The 26528-nt window shown below is 41.9% G+C and overlaps 1 protein-coding gene across 1 annotated transcript in view; it reads right to left on the reverse strand.

Moving 5' to 3' along the window:
- The window catches only part of LOC138247433 (IgGFc-binding protein-like), a 76338-nt gene that overhangs the window by 2906 nt on the left and 46904 nt on the right, over window positions 1-26528 (reverse strand). Inside the window, exon 2 of the mRNA XM_069202065.1 lies at window positions 21117-21184. Coding sequence (XP_069058166.1) covers window positions 21117-21159 — 43 coding nt within the window. The 5' untranslated portion in view covers window positions 21160-21184. The remainder of the gene's footprint in view (window positions 1-21116; window positions 21185-26528) is intronic.

Below are 26528 nucleotides of genomic sequence, written 5' to 3' on the forward strand. Positions count from 1 at the left end.
AGGAATGAAAGCATTCCTCTTTGTTTTGCTATGGTAACACCACCCCTGGGGTGGCATTAGTTTTTGGCTCTGCCTCAGGTTTACGACAACTCGTAAATCTGAGGCAGAATCAAAAGCAATGGGTGGTGCGGTGGAACGCCCACTGCAACACCCATTGCACACCCCTCTGACACAGAAAACTGTGTCAGAGGGGCCCATATTTTCAAGGAGGCGTAACAACACAAAAAAGTGGCGTTACACCTTCTTGTAACTATGAAGCAGTGCTTAGCACCGCCGGAGCGTCACAAAAAATGATGATCTGGTGGCGCTAGGGGCTCTTAAATATGCCCCTTAATGTTTATTGACATTGTTGTGTTCTGTCTGCATTTGATTCTTCTACAGTATTTTCACCAGTGTCCCTCCTTATTCATTAAAATCCGGCTGTCTGAGTAACTTGGTTTGGTGACCCATCAATGTTTATTCAGGAGGAAGACTATGCTATATGATTGACTGTAGGTCGTTGGTTTCTAATTGGTGCTGTCAGTAAAAAAGCAGGTTAAGTTCTCAGTTAAGTTCCCTGTCTGTCTGTAGGGTACTACTTTGTAGATCCTTAGACATGACTTTTTGGGTAAGTGAAAGACAAACCACACTAAAATCATAGAACAATAGCTTCACATAAAAAACATATAAATGTCAATAAATAAAAATAATCGTAAAAATATAGTATCCCAGACAAATAAAGAAAAATATGAAAAATACATCAGATATTACATAGCCAATGAGGTCCTATTCTTGCTGGTAAATTGGATATAAACAGTAGTTAAAAACAGATTTTCACAGAAGGAAGAGTCTCTAGATAATTAAAAGAAGCTTTACAGTATCAAATGTTCCCCTCTTTAAAAAAAGGTAACAAATAGCATTTTCTCAGCAACTAATACAATTTGCTAAAAGAAAATGAAATGACGCGTGCTTTCTGCTGAATAATTGTCACAGGGGCAGACAAGTAGTCTATGGAAGTAAGAACTCTGACAAGGGAGATGGCCAAAACGTGCACTGTGCATAGTCGGAGTCTTACTAACAAAACTCTGTACGCTGATTACACACCCATATCAGATAAGGCTCAATGCTGACATTGACAATGATCCGCATATGTACCTGTACAGTAGACATATTAGCCACCCTTTTCATTCTGTCCTCTGTGCGACTAGCTAGAAAAGTGTCCTTTAGAGAAGCGATCAAGGCAACTTTCCCACTACTAGGAGAGGTAAATAAGTCCTCCTGTCCCAGGTTCAGGCAAGTATCAGGTATGTACCTTATCCAGGTAATTGTGAGGCAATGATTAAGTTTCAGGAAGTCAGGAAGCACAACCCTGTTAAATGAAGTTTGAACCACAGCAAAAGTAGTTGCAACCTTGTGAAATCTCTAATGTATCCAATCCCGACCTCCGAATGACATCTGAGAAAGCTGGTGCTTTTTGAGACAGATAAAGATCCTTTTAAGAAAGCCATGCTCAATAGCTTCTAGACCCCTTGACCATTTATACCCCATAGTTCAGCCCCAAAGGAGACAACAGCACAGCATTTAGCTTTGTAAATGGCCACAAGTTCCTTAATAGGCTTATGGCTCAATCTACAGGCAAAGTTCAGGAGACCCTCAACGACTTTGGAGAAAGCATCGGCTCTACTAGTATTCAAGGGACCCCATTTTAAATGGTTGACGAGGGGGAATTCCTAGGTACATGAACTGGGGAACAATGCTGACCTTAGAACTATTAACTACAAATGCAGTACTATACTTTTTCCTTGCACCTAAGATCAGAACGTGCACCATTTCCTGATTGACCCTGATATTTAGTCTAGTCATAAACTCACAAAAATGATCCAGTCAGTGTTGTAGGTTGATTGCTGTTATGGCTACCAGGACAGTATAATCAGCATAGATTAGCGTGGGGACACTGCAATCGCCTATGCCAGGGCAGTCAACCCTAAGTTCAAGCAGGTTCTCCTCCAAGCCCTTTATGTACAGCTAGAATACAAACAGGGCCAGAACTTAGCCTTGGCATACACCTTAAGCCATATGGAATGCTGACATTGTCTCTCCACCAGGGCCATATCTCGCACTGACTGTGACCTCCTTATGAAGCTCTCCCAAGAAGTGACAATGTGCTAATTCACCCCCATATCAGTCATCATGCTCCAAAGCTTGGACCTATTAACAGAGTTGAAGGTGTAACTCAGGTCCGAAAACGCCAGGTACAGCTTGCCCTTCCTAGCCAATGTGTGTTTATTTACTAGCAGGTATAAATTAAGAGACTGGTCCACAGATCCTAGCCCAGGATGAAAATCTAATTGAACCTCTGAAAGCACATTGTGTTCATAGGCCCATTTCTGAAGGCAATCCAACAAAGGGTGCCCCATGATTTTGGCAGTTGAATAAATCAGCGCTTTGAGGCTATAGCATTGCAGGTCACTTTTCAAGGCCTTTTTAAGTATTGGAAGTAAGGTGGCATTAGACCAACCCTTGGTCATATCAGATATTAGGGCTACATTGAGAACATTGGTCAAGAGGGGGGCCCATGGGGAGGTGTTAGCCCTAAACATATCTGATGGTATCCCATCTTGGCCAGGAGCATGCCCAACCGGGAATCTGGCTATTGCCAGCAGAACCTTACTCAACTCTATCTCTGGGGCAGCCAAAAATGTCATCAGTGGCCAAAGATGAGCAGGGGAACCTAAGGGCAGCCCAGCTCTTTCAGTGATAGAGTAATCTGATGGCACAGTCACCTCCATGGGCAAATTATCTAGGGTGGGACGTGTTATCAGGCGGCACAATGATCGAGAAAGTTCCTAATTTTAACGATTTGGGTTTTCTCTTTGATAAGAATAGGAAATGGAATCTGCTAGTTACTGTTAGATCACGAAAAATGGTGGTAGCAAGTGATGTGACTTTTAAATTTGCTTCAAGATTGGGATGTAAGCTGGTGCAAGAGCTCCTCCAAATTTATAATAGTAAATGAATAGTAATAGGTCCATATGGTGCAGGCGTTTGGGGGTTTGCTTCCGCAGGAAAGCTCCAGACTCTTAAAAACTGATTGATAGGGAGACTTATTGCTGCACCAAGAAATACACCGAGTTTGTTTTGCTTACAGAATTAGGAGCCACATATATAGAAGATCGTATTAAGTTGGCCCCTTTATGCCTTTGGTTGAAGATATGGAGTAACCCTCTAGCAGTTTTTTCGAGACAAGTTGTAATGGACTGCCTTCGACAGGATGGTGCATCCTCAATCTCTTGGCTCGCTTATATAAAAGCTTCTTTTTACAATCTTATGTGAAGAAAGTTATTTGATAATCAGGAGCATTTTATGTCTGATGCCAGTTTTAAACTGAGCAGCATTACGTATCTTACATGCAGGAGTTAAAATTAATGACCATATTGGATAACAAAACGGTAATACAATATCTCCAAGTAAGTGATACTAAACGGATGGCGCCGTGTTTGGCATGGATTCGAAACCTGGAGTTTTGATTCTATTTGACAAGGCTAAGGCTGAGCATTGCCTTTTTTTTGGTGGTCTTTCCTACTGTTTGCACATGGCATCCTGCCTTGCCACCATGTCCTTGTGATGGACATACTCCACAGTCTACACCTAATTTTATGTTTTTTTGCACTTTGTATAAGACCCTCAGATTGTGGTTTCTATGTCTGATTTTAAAGAAGCAACATTTTAAGTCATATAAAGAGCGATTATCATATATACAAAATCTTACATCTATTGAATCACGTTCTTCTATCATGAGCTCTGTAAGTGCTGCTATCTCATTGAGGAAAATCTGCTTCTTAAAATTAGATTTATGTGGAAAATGTTTTTTTTTAATTTTATGATGATGATGGAAAAGTTTAAGTCCTGGTTGAAATGCTGTATTTATGACCCAAGGAGATGAAGTTTTTAGTTATCTGTGTGATATTTTTGTAAATGGCTGTGTTTTATTTTTTTACTTTTATGGTCTTTTGGCCCAATAAAGTTATTTTTGATTTGATTTGCACCAAAAAACGAAATAAGAAAGCCAGAACACGCGAAAGAAAGAAGACACCACTTTATAAAAACAGTTTTATGAATTTTTAGAGACCTTGATGAACAAAATCTACCAGAGGGTTCCAGAGATACAGATTGTAGAAGATATTATCACTTTTAAATGCAAATTCAAACAATCATTGTCAACAAAAACTTTGGAAACTTTTGAAAAGTTTGAAATAATTTGTTCAGCCAGTTACAGCTCACAGTGTTAAAAGGGGCATGGTGGGGAGCGCGGCCGGGAGAGGGTTGCAGGGGGAAGCAGGGGGGTTCACGGGGGGTTAAAAATATTATTAAAGTTTTAAAAAATAAACTTCCCTGAAAGCTGTGCCACGTCCTGCTCCTCTGCTGGCTGCAAGCAGGCACAGCGTCAATATTGGCCGGGAGCACACCCAGCCAGGGCGCTACTAGGCAGACTGGGAGCCTGTGCAGGCTCTCTTCAGCCCGTCGACTGTGTTACTGGGCTGGAGAGAGCCCTGTGCACCCTGTGTGCATGTGTCTTTAGCCGACCCGAGACGGCCGGCCAAACACACAAGCGCTTTACTCCCCCTCACAATCGTCATCCCCATGGCCCCACCCCCTTACAAGGAAACAATAGTAAACACTAAAGGTTTTGCAGCTGCTGCTGCTGGAAGGTGGGGCGACGCTCCTCCGCCCTCATGGACAAGCCGCCCCTGAGTTCAGCTACTACGGCCCGGTTTGGGTAAGCAATTCCAGTAGGACAGGGTTCTGGGGGGCTCTGGGGGCACTTTGCACAGGTATCTGACCACCAGAGCATTTTGGAAGCAAAATCCAAACTTTACAGGACAACTGCCGTAGACGATAAAGTGATCCTGATGTGGAGGGATGCAGGCAAAAGATGCTCAAATAAAGCTATGGTTGTGGTGTGGTTGACAGGGGTCTATTTGTTGGTGCTCCGCGGTCCAGAGGAGAAGTGCGGTGAACTTGACCACAGAAATTGGGGTCCCTCAAAGTCCTCCACATTGCAGTAGCAAGCTGGTGGATGCTGGGCGGTTGGGGCAAAATCCTTAGATGGGGGCTAGTGTCCCTTGGGTGCAACAAATCTGGACCTGGATAGCACTTCTGAATCAGGCAGACACAGGTGCAACTTTTGGCTATCTTGGGTGCCCAGCGAATAGTAGTGCCAACATTTCTGAAGTGGCTGCCAACTTGTCAGTTTGGACAACTTCAGTTCTTCTGTCTCTGGAGCTGGTTGCAGGAGATCAGCCAACTGATCTTTGAAGTCATTGCTGTAGATTGGTGCTATGAATCAACTTTTTCCAGAGCCAGGGGCTGCAGGCACAGTCCAAACTTTTCTAGTCCAAAGTGCAGCAGGTACATTGCTTCCAACTGTACAGTCTCTCTTTGTGCGAGTTCAAGGACAGCTGGACAGTCCTTCTTTAGTCCCTTCTCCAATTCCAATGTGATCTGAGGTCAGAGAGCCAAGGGTGCCATATTTATCCTAGGAAAGTGCCTTGAGGGGACCGTGTAGATACTAGCCAATGGGCTACTGGGTACCTTCTACCTAGTGACAAAGGATGTGTGATGTGTGGCATCTGGCTATCCCAGAGTGCCACATTCTTGCCCCTTTCAAGATGGCACTACCCTTCCTTGGTCATTAGGAGCTTGGTAGCCCACCCTAGAGGTAGAACAGGTTTGGGGATGGGTTTCCCTCGGTGCCCCTGTTTCTACTTTGTCTGAAGGAACAAAAGGCATCCTGCTCAGGGATTTTGGTGCTACTTCCCTCACAAAGGCAGCTTCATCTTTGAAGGTCTCCTTTTGGGCTAGCATCCTGAGTGGCCATCCTTGGGGAGGAGGTGTCACCCTTCTCCACATCAACTGCCTTTGTTTCTGTGCTGGAGAGTCATTCACATGTCTCCCCAGGCAATCAGAAACCTGTCTGTGTATCAGGGCCTTTGTGAGGCCGCTGGGCTTCTAGAGCACAGAATGGCAACTTCTAAAAGTCGCTTACCTTTAACAGTGGTATTCAATTTGACCTGGGTATCATGTTAGGTTTAATGCCACAATTAATTTGATGACCCATTTAGGTAGTCCCATTCACGAGTTAGTTGCATTGGGATGCCAACTAGTAATCCCGTGTCAGACAATGGGGCTACTAATTGTATCCACAGCAAAACAACAAATTAGAAGTGTTGCTGTTAAAACATATCACAAATATATGTCTTACCTAACAAAATATAGCTCCCTGCCTAGGACTTCACAGGCCTTCCTTAGGGGAGACTTACATATATTGTTAAGAGATAGGGTGGCTTTGCCACTGGTGTGGATGGGAAACTCAAACTGGCAGTGAAAACATTGTCCTTTCAGTCTGCATTGGCAGGCTGGAGATGCCATTTTGTAGTTTGTCACACACAGGGTGGCACAAACAGTGCTGCAGTCCTGAGTGGGTTATCTACCTTACATGCCCTAGGTACCCTGGATACCATATACTAGGGACTCATAAGTAAGTCAGTCCTTGCCAATTGAATGTATCCAGTTCTACATGCAATTTGAGTAGAGTCAGAGCACTGGCACTGAGATTTGGTTAGCAGACCTCAGTGCACTCTCAGAGTCAGAAAAACCAGCAGCATCAGTCAAAAAAGTAGGGGGTGAACAGGAAAAAAGAGGCATTTCCTTACATACATTTTTTTTGTATTTTTTTCCTTTTAGGGTTGTTTACCTGTAATAGTATACTTCCATACCTGTCATTATGGTGTAGCTTGTGCTTTCTTTGTGACTTACCGTACAATGAGGGTGTTGAATTCTAGTATTAAGGGCCATATTTATACTTTTTGACGCTAAACTGCGCTAACGCAGTTTAGCGTCAAAAAAATTAGCGCCGTCTAATGCCATTCTGAAGCACCATGCGGGCGCCGTATTTATAGAATGGCGTTAGCCGGCGTTAGCCGACCGGCGCTGCCTGGTGTGCGTGAAAAAAAACCACGTACACCAGGCAGCGCCGGCGTAGGGGAAAATGGCGTATGGACGTCTCAAAATGGGGCAAGTCAGGTTGAGTCCCAAAAATCGCCTTAACCTGATTTGCGCCATTTTTTTACGACGCCTATCCCCCATTAACATGACTCCTGTCTTAGCAAAGACAGGAGTCATGCCCCCTTGCCCAATGGCCATGCCCAGGGGACTTCTGTCCCCTGGGCATGGTCATTGGGCATAGTGGCATGTAGGGGGGCACAAATCAGGCCCCCCTATGCCACAAAAAAAAATAAAAAAAATACTTACCTGAACTTACCTTAATATCCCTGGGGTGGGTCCCTCCATCCTTGGGTGTCCTCCTGGGGTGGGCAAGGGTGGCAGGGGGTGTCCCTGGGGGCAGGGGAGGGCACCTCTGGGCTCATTCTGAGCCCACAGGTCCCTTAACGCCTGCCCTGACGCAGGCGTTAAATTCAGGCGCAAATGCGGGGTTTTTTGCCCCGCCCACTCCTGGGCGTCATTTTTGCCCGGGAGTATAAATAACACGCACATGCCTGGGAGTCATTTTTTTAGACGGGAACGCCTACCTTGCATCTCATTAACGCAAGGAAGGTGTTCACGCCAAAAAATGACGCTAACTCCATGTACTTTGGCGCTAGACGCGTCTAACGCCAAAGTATAAATATGGAGTTAGTTTTGCGTCTAATTTGCGTCGAAAAAAATGACGCAATTTCGGCGCAAACGGAGTATAAATATGCCCCTAAATGTGGTGGCTGTCTGGAGTTAGAAGACGGTCTCGCTAATTGTAGTGTACCACTTCTACACAAGAATGCAACTCCATTATATTTCGCCTGACTGCAGATCTTTGATTATTACAATATTGGCAGCCTGATACTGCGAAGTCTGTCAGCTTTTTTTGATATGGTCGATCATACATACCTTCGATTGACCATCTGAGAAAAGCCAACCTAGATGGCTCTGCCCTACGCTGTTTCATATTCTTTCTAAGTAGAAACTCACAGGTTCTATCACTACCTTCATTTTATTCAGCAGACACCAGAAAGCGGGTGCACACAAGCATGAGTACTTTTATGATGTATTGGGGCGTTAAGGACATGCCCTGATACTGCTGGTGACACACCCCCTCATTGGTATAAAATAAAAAAAAACATTATGTACATGGTTAGATCAAGACCTAAACATTTTGGTTTTGCACTGTACTTGAGAGTTCCCAGGGAAGATCTGAGGAAACTCCAGTATATCCAAATATGGTTCTGCAGCTCATACTTGGATTAAGGAAGTTTTCTTCCTGGTTAAGCAACAGATCGATTCTGATGGCCTCTGCCTTATCCATGGATGATTCACCATGCAGGTATGTAGTTTTGGTCACACATCATTTGCCCTCGTGTTGTATGAGACCCAGCTTACTTTCCCTTCATAAGGTTTCTCACTTTAAGAAAAGTGTGCTGTAGATGAAGAGGGCCCATGGCCTTTGTTTCATGCGTTATGTAACGATCTCTTAATCCTGCCCTATCTGACTGATGATTACTGTCTTTTGTCATTCTCTTTTGTTTTCTAGGATGTTTCTGTCTGTGATTTAGGGTGAAGTTCTAGCAGTACGCATCAATATACTCCTGGGAAGCAGCCTGGTTATAGAATATTATGTGCAAGTGAATGTGGCAGCAACTTTTTTCCTACTATTGCCTTGTTTGATAGGAGAAAACTCAGAATATAAAGTTAATTCAGTGTCCTGAAGGTACCCATAACCACATAGAAATTCAGATGTTAGTAGAATGAGGGCCATGATAGCCCTAGTCCAAAACCTCAGTGCATGTTAGCACGCTTGTTCAGTCTTACGTTGTGTTCGGCTTTGCCAAATACTATTAAATTACCAACTCCAAATGCCAAAGATACAGGTGTGCGATACCATAAAAGTGTCCTACCCATGTTACAATATTTTTTGTTGTAGACAGTGCCTTATGTATAGTATCTATAGGCTGCCAACTTTGAATGGTACACCATGTCCACAATAAATGTGTCACCTCCTTAGAAAAGCACTCTCTTTTCACATGCCAGTCCATGAGGCCAACTCCTACTGCGGATGGCCACATAGTATGCACAGCGAGAGTTGGCAATACAGAACCAGAGTAAGTACGCAAAGGCTTTCTACAGTAGGGGTTGGCCATACAGAATATTGGGTAAAGGACCTGGCTGCTGGCAAGCCTTGTGGCTAACCCCCCCACAGTGCATGTCTAAAGGTGGCACACATTTTGATTTGGTCATTTGACTGGTTGGCCGCAGAGCCAGCCTCAAGCATCTACTCCACACAGCTAAAGGCTGTCCTAAGCTGGCTCAGTGGCAATAGAACTGCAGAGGAGACTGACTTCATGGGAGTTTAGGCACATGATATGGCCATAGGTGTCCAACCCTTACAGCACTAGGTGTGAGTCCACGTGCAGCAGGGGAGAGACAGAGATGAGGCCACCCAGTAGATTGTGTGCAGGCAGTTGGGTGTGTGCAGTGTTGAAATGAGGCACAGGAGTTTTGAAGCAGGTCCTGACTTGACCCTGCATAGCGTTTTGATCGCATGGGAAAGCGAGTACATCTTGGGGCCAACACCCTTCATAGGCTGTATACAGTGGTTCATGAATAAAGGAAATGGCTGCATGGTTGAAAGCCTCACACAGTGGAACTGGGCGTATGGGAAAACTGCATGGGAGGTTAGGTACAGGCCCTGCACCGAACCCCACAGTTAATGACTAAGGTCATGCCCTGTAAGAGTTGACTCCATGGGAGGTTATACGCAAAGACTTCTATGGACAAGGCTGAAATCTGTGCTGCATTATTGGGGTTAGCCAAAAACCAGGTGAGGCAACCAGCGCCTGATGTACATGGCTGTAGGCTGTGCCAAGCAGGGGTTGGGATTATGTAAGGCTCAATATGAGGCTGCGTTCAGGACCTGTGGACAGTCCTTGCTGTGTAGTGCTGAAGGAACTGTATAGGTCTTTAAGGGAGTTTGCACGTAAGACCTGTAGTAGTAGTAAATACGCTATTTTGACTATGAAGCCATAAAAGTGCATTCATGATAAATAAGTAAAACACATTAAAATCTTGTTCATACTAAGATCAATTAGAATTTATACAATTTGCTATGTCAAGTATTTGCAGCAGTCAACGCACAATAAGTGGATTGTATCTATTTGTGCCTGCATGAGTACTGGGTCTTTTGAGTGCTAGTTCACAGTCTCGATTTCCATTGCCAGTGCACATAACAAAAAACTCCAAATCATGTGCATACTAAAAATCATTTACAATTAATATAATTTGCCATGTCGAGTATTTACATCAGGCAGTCCACAATAAGTTCAACAATCACATAAAATGCTATACCAGAGTCATAAATAGATAGTGTCTATTTGGGCCTGCATGGTTGCCGGGTCTTTTAAGTACTAGTTCTCAGTCTCAGTCTCCAAGCCCAATGCAAATAACCAGAAAATTCAAACACGATTGTTTCTTGGGTTTCACTTTTTAAGATTCGTAACTTTACCTTATATTGTCTCACACCCATTAATTTACATAGTAGAGTTATCCTTTTTTTCTCCACCTGGGCATATTGTGGACAAAAATAAATAAATAAATAAATGAGCCTCAGGCTCACTAAGCACTAAGCTGCGCGCGCAGGAAAATTGGTCGCTGGATTTTTTCCCCAACTTGCAGTGAAGGACATTAGGGGAAGAACCCCACATCAGTAATTTTTCTTTGGAGGGATTGATTCTGTCAACATATGGTTCAAACTTAGGAATACACTTATGCAACAAAAACTGTGCTGTTATACTCCCATTTTTCTGTTCAACCCAGACTCTTAGCACAATATGATCCCAATATTCCTTTTTCAATTTCTGTACAATGTCTTTCCCCATTGACCAAGGCCAGCTCCACAGTATAGGTCTTTAAGGGATTTTGCATTTAAGACCTGGCCATAGGCACTATGCCTAACCACGCATCTGGTGAGGGACAGCTGTGCATGGCCTTGTGGCAAGGCCCTGTATTCAGGTTCCAGTATGGCTTCCTGTGTGGCTATTGGATGCAATGCATAGTGGAAAGCTGTGCCTAGGAGGAAGTGGCTACATAATATACTGGGCACTATGATAAACTCCTGCTATGCCCAGCCAGTGTCTGCAGTCAGCAGGGATGGCTGTGCAGGAAGTTGGATGGAGGCCCTTAGACAATCTCTAACTGTGTCAGGTCAAAGGCTGTGTGCAAGAGGCGTTGGCTATTGTGCAATAATACCTAAACGCATGGCTGCAGTGCATGCATAGTGGCGATTGATCACACAAGTGTTTGGCTGGAGGTACTCACTACCCACTATGCAAAACCTGAGGCCATGCACCTTGGAGGTTAGCTCTAGAAATAAGTTGTGTGAGACCTGCTTTCTGGCAGGCTCTCTGGCAAACCCTCATTGCATATAGCTAAATGCATGCAAGGAGATTTGGCCATATGGTAGGTTTTTTGCAGAGGCTGATCTTCAGATTCTGGTGCAAGTTCGTCCACAGCTGGCTAAGTGCCAAGGAGACTGTAATGGAGACTGACTGCATAGGAGGTTAGGCACAGGACATGGCCCCTCGACAGATTGTGTGGCCAAACCCTGCTGCACTTGGTGGTTGTCCATGTGCAGCACGGTTTGGATATTCAGGAGGCCACAGAGGAGGTTGACCTAGCCGGGGATGGGAGGTTGAATACAGGGACATATGTAGCTGAAAGCATAGTGTTGCCTGGTTTGGCCATAGAGGATGTTAAATAGGAGGTTGGGCACAGGACCTATGGACAATCCTTGCTGCTTTCTGAAAAAAGCCATGTACAGCATGGATTGGCCTTGATTGAGGTTGGATGCAGAGCCTGAACCTTTGGCAAGGAATTGCACACTTCCTTCAACATAACTTCTTGTACATCAAGCGACTGCAGTGTACAACAGAAAGCTGTGCAAAGCGTGAATTGGATTTATAGGAGATCGGACCCTGTGGCAAACCCTCACTGCGTGGGTTTTGACTGCAATCAACCGAAAGTGGCTCTATAGGGAGATGGGTGCAGACCTTATGGCGTAACACCACTGCACATGGTGTGGACTGACATAATAAAATATAAAACATTATACTATGATGAAAGTTTTCCACATATTTTATGTAACTTTCACATTGTTGTTACAATACAGTTGTAAAAAGTTGTAAAAAACATATGGCACAGTTTCATTAACGGATCAAGGGTATTGTGTATTATAAATACAGAGGGACCTATTCACAAAGGTACATTTACATGTGTACCTTCACTGTGAATACATTTACTCTTACACGTTTGAGTAATTTTACTACATTTCTCTGTTCACTATTACTGAGTGTAAAGGTATTCAAAAGTGCAGACTTGCATGTATCCTGAAACCAGGGGGTAGAATAAACTTTATGAGTGTAAAGTCACTACAAGTAATGTTTCACACAAAGGTAGAGATCTCTACCACCAGGACAGAGATCTTCTCATAATAAAGCATAGTGAAATTATAAAATGTTTATTGAACTTAAAATAATTACTAAAATATTTTATGGTAAATATTATTGTAATTAAATTGTATATATTTATTTTAAATGTAGAACATGTTTTTGACAATGCTGTAGCAAAACTAACTTAATCCCTGATTTAGGTCTTGGTGGAGGGAAATATTCTGTCACAAACATGACAGCTATCCAGTCCTCCATATTACCATCTCATTATCCCCTATAGTGATTGTAATATGGTAGACAAGATATCCATCATGTTTGTGACAGAGTATTCCCTCCCCCAAGACCTAAATCAGACCCTTCATTTTGAATTAAATATTTGTTATCCTGGCATCCTTGGAGTGTTTTGCTTACCTTGTTTTTGCTGGCTTTAGGACTGTGGGCATTTTATCCCTGCTAACCACTGCTAAAGTGCATGTGTTCTCTGCTTAAAACAACATGGTAACATTGACTCGTCCATAATTGGCATAGTTCATTTACTCATAAGCCCCTAGTATACTACCAGTGTCCAGGGCTTGTGAATTAAGTGCTACTAGCGGGCCTGCAGCACTAATTGTGCACCAACTTAATTAGCCCTTCAACATGTCTCAGGCCTGCCATTGCATACCCTGTGTGTATGGTATCAAACTGCCATGCTGACCTAGCAATTTTACCATCTTGCCAGACCCAGACCTTCCTTTTTAATATATACAAGTACTGGACCTCGGACAATACCAACTCAGTGCACTTCTGGACCTGTGGATATTCTGCCAGGAAGATGGACTGCTGTGCTGCTGAAAGGACTGGACTCTACTGGACTCCTGCTCTGCTGTGCTCACCTGCTGCCTGCTCGCTCCTTGCCTGGGAGTGAGAAGGACTGGACCTAATCTCTCCAACTCAAAACCAAATTAACTCCAAGGGCTTGTTGGTTCTTCTGAAGTCTGAGGGCTACAGAAGACTACCAACTCATCACCTACAGTACCTGGACTTTGCCATCCAAGAATCTTCCCCTGCTAAGTGGTGCCTATCCAGTATTAGAACATTGGAATGTTGGCATGTCCATTGAAGACAATGGACTGCTGCGGGCTTTTACAGGCCGGTAAAAGCCCGCAGCGCCAACATTCCAATGTTCGCTTTGTTCACAGCAACAGCTGTGAACAAAGCCTCACGGAGCCCGAGGGGATTTAAATCCCCTCGGGCTCCGTGAAGATTTTTTTTTTTTGATAGAACATTCTGCCCTGTGTGGCAGAATGTTCTAATAGCCTTAGAACCCGCCGTAGCGGGCTCTACCGGCTATTAAAGTCCCTCTCCCTTGTTAAATGCCCTCGCCTTCGGCTCGGGCATTTAACGCGGGGAGCGGGCCTTTAATAGCTGGTAGAGCCCGCTACGTTGGGTTCTAAGGCTATACTGAGCCCTTGGAAGCTGGTATTAAGTGCTTCTCCGGTCCAAAATCCATGCATCAATGCTGTTGCAGTGCTCATAACTGGTTCATCTCTATCGACGCCGATGCATCGCTGTGAGGACCTAAGACACCACATTGCCACTGGCGCATCACTGCTGCGGTGAGGATCGGAAACACAGCATTGCCAACTGCGCGGGGCATCACCTCAATTCCCAACGCACATCCGACCTTATGTAGCTCAGAGCCCACACATCACCTACATCTTCAGGACTGATGTCAACACATCGCCTTCTTTGCTCCTTGCATATTGTTCTCAGCATTGATGCAAAGTATTGTTTCAGTGGGCCAAGGCTGGTTCCTATATCGGACCCTCACTCCATCACAATTGGCCTGACTTTTCAGATTTGACCCAGTCTAGCATGACAAAATAACCTTGATTGCGCTTTATGCTTTTAAGCATTACAACTACGTTTATTCTTTAAATATTCATATATCGACTTCCACTTATTGGATTTTTGCCATTTCTGTCTTGTTTTGTTCATTATAGAAGCTCTATTTTTCTAACTAAGGGTGGTATCTTGTTGTGTGGTGGTTTCACTGTTTTACTGTTTGAAGTGTTGCACAAATACTTGCCTCTTAATGTAAGCCTAACTGCTCTGTGAGGTGAGCACAGGTTAATTTAGGGTGTGTTGGTCACTTACCTAACTAGGATTGTGGTTCATGCTTGGACAGAGTGCATATCTCTGCCAATCAGAAACCCAATTTCTAACAATATTTAATGAATTTAAATATAACAAATTAAATTACAAATGTTTTCTTAAAGATTTATTTAATAGCAATTCTTAGATCTATGAATAGAAATAATTTGATTAATTTAAAAGAAAGTTACATGCATTTTAAAGTAAAAACATATATTATTACACTAGTTTATAAAATAAAAACGTTTTATATTTATGTATTATATCTTCCATATTAAATTAAAATTATAAGAATTTAAAATACATTCATTTATTTTAACATTGTTTCCCATGAGGTTCTACTTTAAGTTCCTGGATTGATTATTTTTCATGAGAGGCTGTTTCTATACCAGTGGTTGGCCGTGTGTGACACAGGACCTACTCCAGGTCAAGGATGGAGTACATCTACTACTGGTTTGCGTCCTTTTGGGCTGTAATAACTTGACATGCTGTGTGTGAATAGAAATGAGCTTAATCTTTTGTGGGTGAGTGCTTTTTCCCTCCTTAACCCCTTATAACTCCTTACCATTTAGCGCAATGTGCTCCCCATTTTCCATCCATTCTCCACTGTCCTTCCTACATTTACTACTAAAATGTAGGCATTCATTCACAGAGATCTCTGCAGTTAGGTGCAGAGATTTCCCCACCTAAAAGATAATGGAGCAGATATCTCTGTATGTAGGTTTGTGAAAAATGTTCAGGAGTAGTACTACTGGTACGGTAGAAAGTGGTATAACCATGACACAATGACATATTGGGCTGATGGTGGAAGGTGGGTATTCTCTGGTCACCCTGGCTTACAAGATGTTTATGGTTGAACTATGGAGGTCATACATTGTAAACAAGGGTGCATCACTAAATTTATTGGAGTGTGATGATAAAGTACTTCGCAGAGTTTTTATATGAACACTGGTCGACTGCTGATTTGTACTTTTATTGTACCTTCTATAACGTATTTTGGCAAATATGCTCCCACAGTTTTATTTAGATATGGTTTAAATATTTGTTTTAACCCAAAAGAAACATGTTTTAACAGTAATCAGTACACCAATGTGTGGGGGGCTAAAGAGCAGAAGATTGAGGTTAATCCTGCAGAAAATTGTTTGCTACAGGGCCTTCTGCAATACCTAGGGCCATATTTGTTACATCAACAAAACAAGCCAGTATTGTAGTGAGCTCCTATGAACCCCCACAATGTCTCTGTGCCACTGGACAGTCATATATGCTACGACCGCTGAGTCACTTCTTAAACAGGACTTATACACTTTGATCTAATACTTTCACATTTTCTTGTGTTTTATGTTTTTTGGGACAAGCCCATTACTCTAAATAAAATTTCCTGAAAGCTTGTTTGGAAGTAAAGGTGTAGTCAATGCTCCTAGCCCTACCTTGGAGTATGGTAGCTCTTCTACTTATAGTGGAATGTCAGCTTGAATAAGTTAAGTTACAAATCAACTTTTTCTGGAGATAAATAGGCAGACCTACCGAGTTGGTGAACATCAACAAAAATCCCCCAATTAAAACTTGTATGAATATGATACTCTTCTACTTGAAATCCAATGCCAAACAGAATAAACATAGATCCTTTTGTGTATATGGGCCCAAATGTAAGAAAAGTGGTGCTGCATTGCATGCAGCGCCACTTTTCTTGTGCCCCTTAGTGCCTCCCTAATGCCACCATGTGTGCGCGTATTTTACATAAGGAGCACCATGGCGCAGGTTAGAGACAATAGCGTCATAATTTTTTACGCTATTCTTGTACATTGCAATATTTGTGCCAAAAATATTGGCGCCAATCCTGCAAAGTACAAAGGGGCCCATTAAGAATAATAGTGTGCACCTTTTTAATGCCTGCTCTGTGCAAGTGTTAAAAATGCAGCTAAAAATGGCACAGTGGAATTTCATTGATACCACTGCACCATATTTGCGATCCCCCTAATGAGGGAATGCCCCCCTTGCATACATTATGCCTGGCGCAGGCATAATGTGGCGCAATGCATGCATTGTGCCACTTTGTAAATCTGGCACGGAGAATTTGGCCTATTTGAGCCACATTAGCATCATAAAAAATGATGCTAATGTGGCCCAAGGAGGCACTAGGCCTTCTTAAATTAGGGCCATAGTGTTTTTCTCCTGAAGCAAAAGAAAGGTAATTTTGTTTTACACAGATGGGATAGGAGTAGGAAACGAGGTTTATGCTAACACAGGAGTCTCCAACAACTGTCTCTCCCAGTAGCTCGTAGTCTGTCTTTGAATAGCTCTCTGCCTCTCGTTTGAGTGTGACAGTAAGCAGGTGTCCCCCAGCTGATGCTGCACTTTTGAACTCCTATACTATGAGGCAGAGGAATTTGATAAAAGAAGCATGCAGCCCACCCTCGTCTTAGAAAAACAGTACTGTCCTGCTTCCTGGAAAGAACCCTTGTCATAAATACACGCCTCAGATCAGAGCACACAGTCTGTAAACTTTCATCCTGCTTAATATTGCCTCTATGAACCTTTGTTTCATTCAACCCAATGTAAAATATTCAGAGGATTATTATGATTTCTTTTCCGTATTTGTTTTTTTTCGCTTCTTCGTATGGTCTATACTTTTGTTACTTTCTTGCTTTTCCATTTTTTCTTCTTGCCTATGTTAATTCTTTGCTTTCTTTCTTTTGTTCACTCCTTCCATTTCCTTGTCTCTATCTCATGCTCGTTTTTTCACTTTTTTAGTCCTTTTTTAGTCCTTCTTTAGTCCTTTTTTGTTTCAGTCGTCCTTTCCTTTCCATCTCTTTCCGTCTGTTTCCTTGTCTTCTCCCATTTGGTATTGTTTTCCTTACCCCTCTCTTCATCATTCATTTCTGTTGCTTCTCCCCTTGATTCCTTACCCGTTCTTTCTGTTTTCTCCTTCCTTCTTTTCTTTCTTTTCTTTTAGGATTGTGGTTCATGCTTGGACAGAGTGCATATCTCTGCCAATCAGAAACCCAATTTCTAACAATATTTAATTTCTAACAATATTTAATGAATTTAAATATAACAAATTAAATTACAAATGTTTTCTTAAAGATTTATTTAATAGCAATTCTTAGATCTATGAATAGAAATAATTTGATTAATTTAAAAGAAAGTTACATGCATTTTAAAGTAAAAACATATATTATTACACTAGTTTATAAAATAAAAACGTTTTATATTTATGTATTATATCTTCCATATTAAATTAAAATTATAAGAATTTAAAATACATTCATTTATTTTAACATTGTTTCCCATGAGGTTCTACTTTAAGTTCCTGGATTGATTATTTTTCATGAGAGGCTGTTTCTATACCAGTGGTTGGCCGTGTGTGACACAGGACCTACTCCAGGTCAAGGATGGAGTACATCTACTACTGGTTTGCGTCCTTTTGGGCTGTAATAACTTGACATGCTGTGTGTGAATAGAAATGAGCTTAATCTTTTGTGGGTGAGTGCTTTTTCCCTCCTTAACCCCTTATAACTCCTTACCATTTAGCGCAATGTGCTCCCCATTTTCCATCCATTCTCCACTGTCCTTCCTACATTTACTACTAAAATGTAGGCATTCATTCACAGAGATCTCTGCAGTTAGGTGCAGAGATTTCCCCACCTAAAAGATAATGGAGCAGATATCTCTGTATGTAGGTTTGTGAAAAATGTTCAGGAGTAGTACTACTGGTACGGTAGAAAGTGGTATAACCATGACACAATGACATATTGGGCTGATGGTGGAAGGTGGGTATTCTCTGGTCACCCTGGCTTACAAGATGTTTATGGTTGAACTATGGAGGTCATACATTGTAAACAAGGGTGCATCACTAAATTTATTGGAGTGTGATGATAAAGTACTTCGCAGAGTTTTTATATGAACACTGGTCGACTGCTGATTTGTACTTTTATTGTACCTTCTATAACGTATTTTGGCAAATATGCTCCCACAGTTTTATTTAGATATGGTTTAAATATTTGTTTTAACCCAAAAGAAACATGTTTTAACAGTAATCAGTACACCAATGTGTGGGGGGCTAAAGAGCAGAAGATTGAGGTTAATCCTGCAGAAAATTGTTTGCTACAGGGCCTTCTGCAATACCTAGGGCCATATTTGTTACATCAACAAAACAAGCCAGTATTGTAGTGAGCTCCTATGAACCCCCACAATGTCTCTGTGCCACTGGACAGTCATATATGCTACGACCGCTGAGTCACTTCTTAAACAGGACTTATACACTTTGATCTAATACTTTCACATTTTCTTGTGTTTTATGTTTTTTGGGACAAGCCCATTACTCTAAATAAAATTTCCTGAAAGCTTGTTTGGAAGTAAAGGTGTAGTCAATGCTCCTAGCCCTACCTTGGAGTATGGTAGCTCTTCTACTTATAGTGGAATGTCAGCTTGAATAAGTTAAGTTACAAATCAACTTTTTCTGGAGATAAATAGGCAGACCTACCGAGTTGGTGAACATCAACAAAAATCCCCCAATTAAAACTTGTATGAATATGATACTCTTCTACTTGAAATCCAATGCCAAACAGAATAAACATAGATCCTCTTGTGTATATGGGCCCAAATGTAAGAAAAGTGGTGCTGCATTGCATGCAGCGCCACTTTTCTTGTGCCCCTTAGTGCCTCCCTAATGCCACCATGTGTGCGCGTATTTTACATAAGGAGCACCATGGCGCAGGTTAGAGACAATAGCGTCATAATTTTTTACGCTATTCTTGTACATTGCAATATTTGTGCCAAAAATATTGGCGCCAATCCTGCAAAGTACAAAGGGGCCCATTAAGAATAATAGTGTGCACCTTTTTAATGCCTGCTCTGTGCAAGTGTTAAAAATGCAGCTAAAAATGGCACAGTGGAATTTCATTGATACCACTGCACCATATTTGCGATCCCCCTAATGAGGGAATGCCCCCCTTGCATACATTATGCCTGGCGCAGGCATAATGTGGCGCAATGCATGCATTGTGCCACTTTGTAAATCTGGCACGGAGAATTTGGCCTATTTGAGCCACATTAGCATCATAAAAAATGATGCTAATGTGGCCCAAGGAGGCACTAGGCCTTCTTAAATTAGGGCCATAGTGTTTTTCTCCTGAAGCAAAAGAAAGGTAATTTTGTTTTACACAGATGGGATAGGAGTAGGAAACGAGGTTTATGCTAACACAGGAGTCTCCAACAACTGTCTCTCCCAGTAGCTCGTAGTCTGTCTTTGAATAGCTCTCTGCCTCTCGTTTGAGTGTGACAGTAAGCAGGTGTCCCCCAGCTGATGCTGCACTTTTGAACTCCTATACTATGAGGCAGAGGAATTTGATAAAAGAAGCATGCAGCCCACCCTCGTCTTAGAAAAACAGTACTGTCCTGCTTCCTGGAAAGAACCCTTGTCATAAATACACGCCTCAGATCAGAGCACACAGTCTGTAAACTTTCATCCTGCTTAATATTGCCTCTATGAACCTTTGTTTCATTCAACCCAATGTAAAATATTCAGAGGATTATTATGATTTCTTTTCCGTATTTGTTTTTTTTCGCTTCTTCGTATGGTCTATACTTTTGTTACTTTCTTGCTTTTCCATTTTTTCTTCTTGCCTATGTTAATTCTTTGCTTTCTTTCTTTTGTTCACTACTTCCATTTCCTTGTCTCTATCTCATGCTCGTTTTTTCACTTTTTTAGTCCTTTTTTAGTCCTTCTTTAGTCCTTTTTTGTTTCAGTCGTCCTTTCCTTTCCATCTCTTTCCGTCTGTTTCCTTGTCTTCTCCCATTTGGTATTGTTTTCCTTACCCCTCTCTTCATCATTCATTTCTGTTGCTTCTCCCCTTGATTCCTTACCCGTTCTTTCTGTTTTCTCCTTCCTTCTTTTCTTTCTTTCTCTTTCTTTAATCTGCATCTTTTCTTTCTTTCCATTATTCTTTTCTCAACTTCCATCCTTCGTTCTTTTTTTCAACTCTTCATTTTTTCCTCTCTCCCATCCTCTATCGGTTCATTCCTTCATGCTTCTTTTTTTCTGTTTTCCTCTCTTAATTATTTTTTTCTCTCTTTTTTTCTTTTCTTGTCTTATTTCCTTATTTCTCACTTTTCTCTTTGTATTTCTTTCTTTCTCCCTGTTCTGTTATCGTTCTCTCCTACCGTTGTACAAGAGTGCCTAATTCATTAATTTAATGACGCTCGCCTCTCACAGGTGATTCAAAAGCTAGAGTTAAAAGGACATAACAGTTCCGTTGGGGTCCTACAAGATATACTGTTTTTGCAATTAGTAATTCCTGCTCAATGCAGCACGACTGGGTGTTTCTAGAGGAAGAACTTAAGTCGCTTAGCCATTGTTCCACCCTAATGAAACCAAAGCTTTAGACAATAGCTCGAAGGGGGCGGGTGGGTTTGTGGGGTCATTAATTAGGTGAAGTTCTCACTATAGAAAAGTATGGAAACCTCTGGGCTAAAATCTATGATGGTCACATAAATGGGCTTTATACTCACCACATATCAGCAAAGTCCACATACACACCTGTAGGTTGGCCATAGAACACGTGTGTGTTTACTCCTGCCTACATGGAGTAAAAAAACACACAGACAGTTAGGAACAGAGCAGTGCTACAGTTCTCTATGTATCTATAAGTTATGCAGAGGTCGAAGTGTTTGGTGGGATACAGGGATATGAAGGGTGGATGGAAAGCGGAAATAAACAATCAATAACATGCAGGAGGTGCACAAAAGCACACCCATGGAGATTAATGGTAGTGGCGGGACGCCCGCTTTTCACAGCACTTGTTGAAGCCGACTGACATTTTGCTGCCTGCAGTACAGCACCCAATTAAGCGCACTGCCCTTTGAGGTGGTGAAATGTCAGTGGGCATGGTGGGGCGGAGGTATGGAAGACAGCCCTGTAAAAAAGAATAACAAAAGACATTTACCACAGGGAAAACACCTGCCTTGAGAGTTACTTAAGGACTGATTAGGAGTTTGGCGGATGGGAAAACTCATCTGCCGAACTTTCGATGGGTAGGTCGCCGCCACTCTGGCTACCTCCCTGGAAGACCCATTACCAGTTTCCCACAAGGCTGATGGGCGGAAACCGAGCTTTCTTCCTTCAGCATATTGGGAAACTAGCAGCAGCATTGTCTAGAGCTCGAAATCGAGCCGGCGGCAATGCTGTCCCCTACAGGGTGCACCAGCACCCGCGCAATGTTCACTGTTTGCCAGCAGACATTGATCATTGAAGGGTGCTGGGCAGGGGAACCCATGCACTGCCCATGCCAAGTGCATGTGGCCCCCTGCGCCAGCCTTTTCATGGTGACAAAACCGCCATGAAAAGGCTGTCAGAGAACAAGGTTGTAATCAGCAGGGCAGCAATGAATGCAGCGCCACCATGGCTGATTTTAACCTCCATCCACTGTCATCCCGTCAGGATCACCGATCTCGACAGACACAGCGAACCCTGATGGTCGGACCACCAGAGTCTTAATGTGGCAATCGGAGTGCCACAGCAGCAGCGGTCCTGACCACCACCGTGAGCCTGGGGGTCTCAAGACCGCCAGCCTTGCAATGAAGCAATTAGTTTTAATCCTGCAGTAGAAAGTACACAAACCAGAGAGTTGGAATATCCATCATGTGGTAAGAGTCACAAAAAGTAAGTAGCCCACAGTTACCTCGTTTCAGAGGTTTAAAAACTCTGATTTTCTGATTTTTTATTTTCTTCTCAGACTTCATTACCCACTTGCGCAACTACTAAGTGGTACTAGAGGTTTAGTATGGATGGTCATTCAGCCCACCCAGACTCATTGTGTATGAGACCTGTTTTTACTAACTTTCAAATTGTAAGTTAACATCATAAAGTCAAACGTGTTCCACAAAACATTGTTTCTGTTGATAGATGGTGTCACTAGCACAGTTATTAACTAGTCACTGAGCAAGACCGTAATACAAGCTGGCCACCACAACACCACTGAAATAACCATAAAGCCAAGATCACTATATGCATCAATGAGACTGCAATGCACAAAAAAAAATTCTTCAAAAATTGACCAACCTAGAATTGATAAAGATCACACAGTCGCTTTCTATCAAAATTTTAAGGAATTAACGAGGTTCTTCAAAACTAAAATAGCAAAAATTGTGGACATCTTCTAATCACATAGGTTTAAACTTTAGTTGGTTCTGTTGAAATAGGTAATAACAACTTCTTCAGGTTCACTCCTAAATGTAACTTTTTCCAAGATGGCGTCTTAGTAAGACACGCACTCGGCAACACGCTGCCGTTGTACTCGGAAGAGTTATTGTTTATGGTATTCGGACCTTTATTTGAAATGATGTCATAAAACTGAACATTATACCGCCTTGATGAAGCCCCAGGCAAAAATTACCGTAGGGGGCGAAACACGTGTTGGCTGTCACAACTGCATCCTAATCATCTAGCTGTGATAATTGACGTATACACAGTTCAAGTTTTGATATACCCATGTATTAATGATTGTTTAACTTTCACCTACCGCACTATGATATGGATCTGTGAATTTCCTAAATAAAGATTTTCCAGACATATAGAAACTTATAATGTGGGTTCTCATCTTTACATAGCCTTTGGATTCACTCCTAAATGTATGATTGCTCCATGATCATCACATATATGACTGACTGAAGAGTTTGGAAGACAGACAAACATCATCTACACTGAAAAAAATGTTTCATATAACTTGCGGGATGTAGGACATTTGGAGATTGAAGAGCAAGGAAGATATTCAATATTAGAAGAAGAGTTACAGAAAGAAAGCAATGCATTAAAAGCAAGATGAAGTACTAAAGAATTGTAGCCAACTTTTGCCATTTTTATTATCAAACACTCAATAAATAGTTTCCTTCACAACCCTGATGATACCCCAACATTCTATCTAAGTGAATCAATATTCAAAGAACTGAATATGAGTGTGGAATAAATATTCTAGCAATGACGATGTAGAATGTAAAGAGACTTGGTAGAGTAGGAACCCAGTACAGTCTGCCTTGCTCTAGAAGAGAAAAACACAACATACTGAAAGGTTGCAAATTGCGGTGGAGAAAATTCACATGCACCACATGGAAAGTATTAATACACACATGATTATAGTTCAAATTCAGAGTAAGGATTAAAGTATGAGTTCAATTTGGTGTTGGATGATTACGTTAGAGTTAGCGACTGGATTATGGTTATGGTTCAGTTATTATTCATTTGTTTGGAATGACATTTGTTGATTTTATCAGTGATCCTGTGCCTTAAAATAGGTATTAACAAAATCTAAATTTAGGTTTCCAGACAGATTTGCCTACATGTTAATTAGGACAATATGGTGTAAAATTACACTTGAGAAAGATTACTCACTTGTAGGAATTGGTTGCTCTAGGGTTCTAGGTCAGTATGTGTTACAAAGTGGGTGATCAGCCATTAACAGATTTGCTTGTGGGTATTTACAATTGTATACATGGTTCATTCACCTCATGGATCCACTCAGATACGTATGTCTGTATAAGGCAGGTGGAAATCTCTGTTGGTTTTACACATGTAGAATAACATATGCATGTAGGTTCTTCAGGTAGCTTCTCTAGAATACTTCAGGAATTCTTCTTTCACTTTATATATGTGAAACACCTATCATGGATCCATTATAGTTCCCTGCCTGGGCATAGGAGATAGCATAGCTTTTAGCTTGTGGACTTGTTACCATTTTTACCTGGTCCCCTTTGGCCTATTGTTATGCTCTGTTTTATTTAATTAAATTATTTATTTCCTTTTTTTAACTGCTTGCAGATGCGTGCAATCTAGAGAAGTATTTTCATTCTCCTATTCAGTGTTATTCTGAGGAAGCATCATTATCAGTGATGCACATGGTTAATGTCATTATGCTCCTTTTATTTTACGTTGACAAGAACAGAATGCAAACATGTGAGGTATTTGTTATGTAATTGCCGACACAAGTTTGCATTCACAATCGGATCGTTAGGTCCATACTTGCATCAGAATTCCTGCACAGGCAATGCCCCATAAAAACACCTCACAAGACCAAGGTCATTAGAGGGGGTTCCACTAGGATACATCATCTAAACTCCACACTGCTTTGCAGCAAATCACATCCTTGTGTCTCTACGATTCCTGATCCGGAGACTAAGGGGACAATGTCATCCCAAGGTAACAGGGTTGGGGCGTTTCTCATGAATGCTGGACTGGCAGATTAGGCTTATCTTGCCCAGCTTTCGCTTTAGGATAGTGTTTGGGCCTTATTATTACGAATTGCATATTTCATGTTTATTGCAATATGTTTTAGGGTGTTCATATTTACCACTTTTATTCTCTCCATTCTACTGCTTTTATTTCTCATTGTCATAGTCATTGTAGCACATGCACTCTATTGTTGATTGCAGTCTTTTCAATAAAAATATTAAAAACTGTCAGGCATCTTCTTTATTGCCTGTGTGTGTGTATGAGATGTATTTGTAACAAGAGAAAAGGGGTGAGGTTTGTTACACGATGACTTCCCTGAGAGTTCACTAGAGTCCAGGCGCTAGGCTGCCAGAAATCATCTTTACTACTTAGGGTTTGGGTGAGTTACTGCTAAAGAGCCGAGAGGTTTGGGCCGACTGCTTTTAACTGCCATAGGAGTGACTCGGTCACCTGCGAACAAAAGGGTTGCTGCCCCTAATGCAGCAGTTTCGCTGAGAGGTGAGAGTCATTCACAACTTAGTGCCACCAAAAATGGTTCTTAGGCACTCATTTAAGAATTGCTCTAAGTATCTCTTTCTCACACACCAGGTACCCTAAATGCAATTTTACGGAGAAGTCCGTGGTCTTAGGAATATTCCTCCACAGTTGAATAGGGAGTAGCTATCCAAACTATAGGTTGTTCAAGCTTGAACTTCGAAAATGATTTCTCCCTGTTTGATGTTCCGTTCTCTGTTACCTAATAATAAACATGGCTGATGCCATAAATATTGTGGAGAATTTCAGACAAGCCTTAGCACAGTGTCTCCTAGCCCATGGCTTAACAGATGAGGGCGTAGACGTAACATGTGTTGTAGAAGCAAATGGAGCTTACCAAACAGAAACATTTTACTCTCAGGTTACCTTTCCTGAAATAAATGCAAATACACATGCCTTTCACACAAACAGATTAGCAAATGTACTGCAGTGGTACCAAGCTTAACACTTAGAAATACTGTACCATACCAAGATCACCAAACTGGTTTAATGGTGTCCTACCACATGTTATACAACCTGTGATACTAGGTCCTCTAAGTAATGACAGACCAACATGGCCTCTGTTTGCCACATACACGCCATATCCAGGCATACAGGCTATTCAAAGAGCTGATGTACGCACAATTTACAATGAGTTAGTAGCAATTTACAGACAAATAGTACAGTTTGTTATGAAAACTCTGAACACCGCCCCAGCAAGGGCTGCAACAGCTGTTCAACAATTTGCCATTACAGGCATCAACACATAAACATTCCACTTAGTAATGTGTAAAGCACCCACGGAGCGGGAGAAGATTATGTTCTGGATAGGACCGAAAACAAATTGGCTGGAAGCAGTGTTTTCCCTTACGGGACCCCAAGCCAAACATAGAATTTTCACAATATGCTTGCCATTTGGAAAGGTTCCCTCAGCAGAGGACTGGTACTCTGACACTTGCTAATTCACCATAAGTGTTGAAACAAATTCCAAGTGATCATGGGGTTGCCCCAACCCTAGACTTGGGTATGCAACTGATGAACAGCTTTGACACAGTCTCCCCAGTTATTCTCAGTAACATTAAAAGGGGAAGAAGCTGCACTGACAATCCACCAGCAGCTCAAGGAGGTTCCTCAACAGGAACAGCAGCGCAAGACGCCAACAATAATTTCCGAAACCTATACAAGTA

The sequence above is a fragment of the Pleurodeles waltl genome, chromosome 7 (assembly GCF_031143425.1).
Source record: "Pleurodeles waltl isolate 20211129_DDA chromosome 7, aPleWal1.hap1.20221129, whole genome shotgun sequence".
NCBI lineage: Eukaryota > Metazoa > Chordata > Amphibia > Caudata > Salamandridae > Pleurodeles > Pleurodeles waltl.